We start from the raw sequence: 6,443 nt of genomic DNA, 5'->3' as shown, positions 1-6,443 counted from the left end.
TTGGTTGCGTGATTTTTTGTATGAAGCACAAAAAAGGACAAAAAAATGGCAAGGGATAGGGGTTTCCAAGGCTGAAACGATGGTGCAGTTTGGAGGGATTTCAAACCGATATACATCCTGAAAGATATATGGCCGCACTATCTTGAGCACGTGACGTCTGAGCAGTTCACACGACGCTCACAGTCCGGTTCTGGCAACCAGAATCGGCCAATTCATGGCTCAGTGACAACGCACAGTGGCGGCTCCGTTCTGTTTGCTGCACATGCGAAACGGATGGTAAGATTAATTTAAATGAAATATATCGTTAAATTAAGTTGTTGTTAATATATCTTTTTTCATTATAGGCTGCGTCTCTTGGACGTGAGCCGAGCCCGATGGAGCTGTTTGTGAAGATGCACATGCAGAGTCAAAACCACCAAAAGGGAGCGCAACAGTTCGTTGATAACTGTATTCAACATTTCGTGGTATGTTTGTTCAACCATTTTATTTTGTAAGTTATTATGTTTATTGAATTGAATATGATGATTACTTTTTTTATTTTCAGGAGACCTATAATAATCGGTTGAGGGAGAGATACGTGGACGATATTTTGACCCATCCAGAATTCGATCCGGATTTGTGGATGGAGGTTGGATCGTCAGGTGGACCCGATAAAAATCGGGTTTACGGGCTCTCCAACACTACGGCCGACAACTTGCGGTCGACCCATAGTGTTTCAACCGTTAGGAGCTCCCAATCAATATCGAGCTCCCAATCTAAGGAGTTTGTGGCCTTGTAGTAACACACGGCTCAGTTCACCGACAAATATGACCACCTATCAGCGGAGTTCGCACATCTCAAAGCGTCTCATGCACAACAAAGAGCGGAGTCTGAGCAAATCAAAGCATCTCAAGTACAACAAACAGCAGAGTATGAACAACAAAAAGAGGCTTATGAACAACAAAAAACGGTTTATGAACAGCTTCGCGAAGTGGTCATGAACATGGCAACACATAGTGGAACATGTGCACCTAATCCTTTTTGGCCGTATAACCAGCAGCCTCGTCTTTCAGGATCTCCTCCTCCTCCTCCAGCTCCACCTTTATATTAATTTGTAATAAACATTATTTACCTTTAAAACTTCATTTAATATTTTTTTTGAAACAAATTTAGTTTTTAATGAATATTATTTAACTTTGATTTTTTTTATGTTCAATATAAATTTTATTTGCATAATTGTTTTTTTTTACCATTAATTTATATAGTTTTATATTATATATTCTAAATAATTTTTTAAAAACAAATTAAAAAAAAACTATTACCAAGGGTTTTACCGACGGAATTAATCTGTCAACATCTGGCAGTAGCATTCACTGACACATTTACACACGGATACATTCGGTCGGTATTTTAAACACTCACCGACAGCCTTACCGACAGAATTAATCTGTTGGCATTTGACAGTAGCTGCCACACTTACCGATGAATTTACAGACGGATATATTCGGTCGGTATTTCATACACTCACCGACAGATTTACCGACGGTAAGTAGCCGTCGATAAATCACAATATCACCGACGGAATAAAAATCCGTTGATAGATTTCAAGCGTGAATCTTTTTTTTTGGAGCGCAAATTCTGTCTATAAAACCATCGGCAAAAGGTTTTTTTGTTTTTCCGACCGATATAGTGACGGAAAGGGGAATCATCGACGAAAGAAAAGCCGACAGACGTAATCTGTCGGTGAAGACGTCAGTAAATGAATCATCGACAAACTGCTAATCATACACCGACGGAATATGTCCGTCGGTAAAACTGTGAAATCTTGTAGTGGTACTAACCAAATATCAAGATGTTTATTTGAGACTGTGATAACCTCATAATAAGCAAACCGAAATAAATTGTAAACACCAATTCAAAACCAACCAAATATTAAATGATAAAACTTAATAAGAAAAGTTAAAAAAAGATTCAATTTTTTTTTTTACAAAGGAAACTATTTAGCATTGTTATTAAACTCGACTGAGTGGGTCCACTTTAAAACCTTTTGACATGATTCCTTACTTAACTCATGTTTAAAATTAACCCATATAAGAGTTGACTCTTAGTAATCCAATTGACTTGGCAGGTTCAAAGGCAACCCAAATAACACATAAAAGTATGATTTGGCTTAAAAAAACATAAGATGACATCTTCTTTTTTTTTAAAAAAAATATTGAGACAATGATACATTGAATCAACCCGAGTTTTGTGGTTTAACTCGCAAAACCCGCGACTCGGATCATAAACTCTATTGAGCTTAAAAATTTATTTTTTAAATTAGTTTTTAATTTAATGATATAATAACAAAAATAGACGTTTGCAAGAATTGAGCACCAACCAAATATTTTGATGTTTATTTTAAACTACAGTAATTTTTTGAAAAATAAATCAAAATAAATTATAATGATCAATTCAAAATTCATAAAATATTAAATAATAAAATTGAAAGATAAAATTTTAAAAAATATATATTTTGAAAAACAAAATAACATGTTGACATTGAGCTAGTGATTCATTGTGCATATGCTACAGTGACCGCCATTCAGTCTTTGTAGTTTTTGTTAGCATGATGGGTAGATTATTAAATGCATTTAATCAATTTGAATCCCATTTAGGTCTTTTTTCCACCTATACTAAAAGATTATGCACATGTGCATTGGATGGCTTCTCTTGATTTATTTAATTAATTATTATTATTATGGTCATAGGATAGAATTGATCTGCCCCGACCGAGACTTGTTCAACTTGTCTTGCTTTGTAAGAGTAAGAAGCATATTAAACAGTAGTGGGTGGTAATGAGAGAGTTAAGTTGCGTAATCTCAAATCATGCTTGAAAAGGTCACCTCTTTGAAACTGTAAATGGAAGATGACGCAGCACTATAATGACTATCAAGAGGAAATTTACAGGCATGGAGCTCATGAAAGAATCTTTTGTTGTTAGTGTTTGAAGGAGACGTTTTCAATACATGGAGCTTTGAATAGGCCAGAGCTCCATGCAAGTTTCGTGAGACTGACTGGGCAGCCAGAAACAGGCATACATGCTGATGCCATTACTCGCATTCATGTGGCACCCTCCCCTTTGAGAGAGTAAAACCATAACGTGAAAACCCCCAGAGTTGACAATTCAAGGCACCTTAACTGACGGAAAACAGAGTTACTGATAGTAAAAAAAAAACTGGCTCTCGCTTAAATTGTTGCTGCATTACACTGATCATGTTCCTATCTGTTGCCAGATAGTGAAACAAATTACAAGGTCCTAATTCAAAGAACAAATGATTTGCCTTGCCTAATTAAATCCTAATTTCCAGACTTGATCAGTTACTTGTAGGTGATAGGCGCCTGGGTTCAAATTAATGAATCGTCCATGCGAAAATGAAACCCCCTAGCTAGCTAGCTATACTTGTGTCCCTCTCCATTTCTGGCCGCCTTTGTCAATCAATATTGGTTAGTGAGTCCTTGTGGCTTCATATCAACATAGCCAAAGTCAGCAAAATATTGGTAGCAATTAGTAGCCGCTTCACTTGCTTCGTCTTGAAACAAAAGCCCATTGAAAAAATCACTAGGCAAACCAAATTCAGAATCCATTAACATCCCAGCACCCTCAAGACCACCATTACTAGGCAATGGGAGACCCTTGTTATCCATAGCAAGCGAAGAGGAATCTGAAATGCTCGAACATTCTTGAGATGGCGAAACAACGTGACTACTGTTCATTGAAGTTGCACCAAATTCAGACATATCCATGACCCCAGGGAAATTAGAAAATTTCATGAATTGGTCTGGACTCAAGTTCTGACGAGTACTGTTGATAAAAGGTCCGTAACCGATATCAGATAAGGTCGGCAATGTTCCTGAACTTTGAGTTAATGAATAATCAGAGATGGTGATAGTACTTTCGGTTTCAGCTTTAGGGCCATAAAGAACAGGAGAGGTGAGAATATTGGCAATGCTAGTAGGGGCGCTGATGGATTTATTGTTCCTGATTGAGATGTTTATTTTTCCTGCAAGGATCTTCCTTTTCAATTTGGTGTTCCAGTAGTTCTTCACATCATTATCGGTTCTTCCAGGCAGTTGAGAAGCAATGAGGGACCATCTACAACAAGACAAGGTTGGAGCTTATAATTAATTGATAATTAAGAATCAAATGGTTGCATGCCAAATACAAACAAATCCCATACAGTTAAAAAAAAAGCGTACAAGAATTATGAAGAATCGAATAAAGCATCGACCAAAAATAAGAAACAAAGTAGACTAAAACTTGCCTGCTTCCCATTTGACTATAGAGAGCGCATATGATATTGTCTTCTTCTTCAGTAAAACCTCCATGTTTGATGTCTGGCCTCAGATAATTAAGCCATCGTAACCGGCAGCTCTTGCCGCATCGCTTAAGGCCTGTGACCGATAAGATCATATATTAAGCTTTAGCTCCTTAAATAGATTTAGGAAATTGTGGGGTAAAACTTCTAATTAGTTGGCTAAACAAAGCAAGAAATTTGACGAAAAATATGGCATAGAAATTGGTGCATTTCCCGTGTGCAAATCAAACATATGCAAAGTTGTAGAATTAATTTCATTATCACTTAATCTAAAATATTAGGCGCTAAACACCAATTAACTATAAATAAATAAATAAAAGGAAAGTAAAGGAAATGGCACTGATAAATGGACTTTCCAAAACTAGGAAAAGCTGCTATATACCTTGAATAATGTACAAATATACGAGTAATACCTTGGAACCTAGCTAGAACCAAGATCACTACTATACAAGAAGGAGTCAAACCATAGTCTACTTTTCTTACACAGCCACAGTACACAGGTTCAAGCATCGAAATCAGTACTGGAAAAGCTTTTTTCCCCCCGGATGGGCTAGGGCTGAAAATGTTTGAGTGAAAAAAAAAAGGGACAAAGGGTGGGCATTAATTGTTGACAGTCAAATGTCAAAAATTAACACTGAAAAACAAGAATTTTAATTGATGCATTCATGGTGAAAATATATAGGGAACTAAATGAAAATAATCCCTCAAAGACCTCTCAATATTTAATGAGACTGATGTTTAGTAATTAAGATAAATAGCAAAGCCCAGTTATAGTGAGTTCGTATCATCTAAGATTGGTCTAAATGAAAAGGAACGAAGAGAATCTCAACATTTATCCGTTTGCGCGTATGTTTGTCTGAGAGAAAGGAAGATCAGAGTGAGGGATCGGTAGAGTACCAGCTTTTTGAGGCAAAGCAATCCAGTTACCACCAGTGCCACGATGAGTCTCAAGGTAGCTTTTGAGAGTGGCATCTTCCTCGGGAGACCACGGTCCTCTTTTCACGTTTGCTTTGTCGCAGCATGGAGCTCTCCCCATTTCTTAATTTGCTTCCAAATCACTCTTATCCAACAACAAACAAGCTACTTACCTACAAGCCAAGAAAAGAGGTACTCTCTCTCTCACACAGAAAGAAAGATAGAGAGGGGAGGGGAGGGGGAGAAGAAGGAAGAAAAATCAGGCACGCCAAAGCCAAATATTAGATAGGCAAAAACAGTGGGGTAGCTCAATTAGAGAAGAACCTCCTCTTGACCTTGTATGCCTGCATGCCTTCTTCTTCCTTGTATTTATTGAACATTTCTCTTTATGTTTTAGTTTCACATTATCTTTATTGTTTGTTAAGGTTGTAAGGAGGAAGCAGTCAACAATCACACCATTTGACTAAACTAGACTACAGAGACATTAATATATATATATATATATATAGCTTTCGTACAAGCTCTAATTAACCAGGAGGACGTATGATTATCAAGGTTATTTAGTTCTTTAATTTGTCACCGAAAGTGTGCTTTGTCCTCGTAAAAGGTTTACAAGTATAATATAAAGGCATGGTGTGAGAATGATTGAGGCCAAGCCCGCCAAAGTAGAACTAATTTCTTATACAACAAAAAAAAGTCATAGCGTGAAGTTTTAGGATAGTAGCTGTTGTGTTTTTAAAATATTTTTTGTATTGAAATGTTTTAAAATGATATTTTTTATTTATTTTTTTAAAATTATTTTTAAGATCAGTATATTAAAATAATTCAAAATATATAAAAAAAATTAAATTTTAATAAAACGTAAATTTAAATTTTTTAAAAGCATGGTTTGAAAGCATTACAAAACCAGCTTATTTAATCCGGTGATCAAGAGATTAATTTGTTCTGTTTGTTAACTTCTTTACATTTGCACCTTGGAATCTTATTCTTATATAAGATTGATGTGACGGATCCCTTCGAAAAAAGTCTTCGTTTTTTTTTTCTTTCCCTTTCCTTCTCGGACTTTTCAAACCTTGTGATAGATAGAAAATATTTGTAATATTAAATTTGATAGTCGACTCGAGCTTCATTTTTTTATATATAATTGTTAGCTCATTTTTAGTTTATATATATACACTTATTAGGTATGGG

The 6,443-nt window shown here is 35.9% G+C and overlaps 1 protein-coding gene across 1 annotated transcript; it reads right to left on the bottom strand.

Annotated features, from left to right (window-relative positions):
- Positions 1-3,160: 3,160 nt before the first annotated feature.
- On the bottom strand, positions 3,161-5,605 carry LOC133673660 (transcription factor RAX2-like). Its single transcript, XM_062094502.1, has 3 exons — positions 5,235-5,605; positions 4,284-4,413; positions 3,161-4,114 (listed from the first exon to the last, which is right to left on the bottom strand). Exons 1-3 carry the CDS (start codon positions 5,371-5,373, stop codon positions 3,457-3,459), a joined length of 927 nt encoding a protein of 308 aa, XP_061950486.1. The 5' UTR covers positions 5,374-5,605; the 3' UTR covers positions 3,161-3,456.
- Between the last annotated feature and the right edge of the window lie 838 nt (positions 5,606-6,443).

Source organism: Populus nigra, chromosome 15, assembly GCF_951802175.1.
Source record: "Populus nigra chromosome 15, ddPopNigr1.1, whole genome shotgun sequence".
Lineage (NCBI taxonomy): Eukaryota > Viridiplantae > Streptophyta > Magnoliopsida > Malpighiales > Salicaceae > Populus > Populus nigra.
Note: the sequence above shows the minus strand (reverse complement) of the source record. Positions and strands in the feature narration are given on the sequence as shown.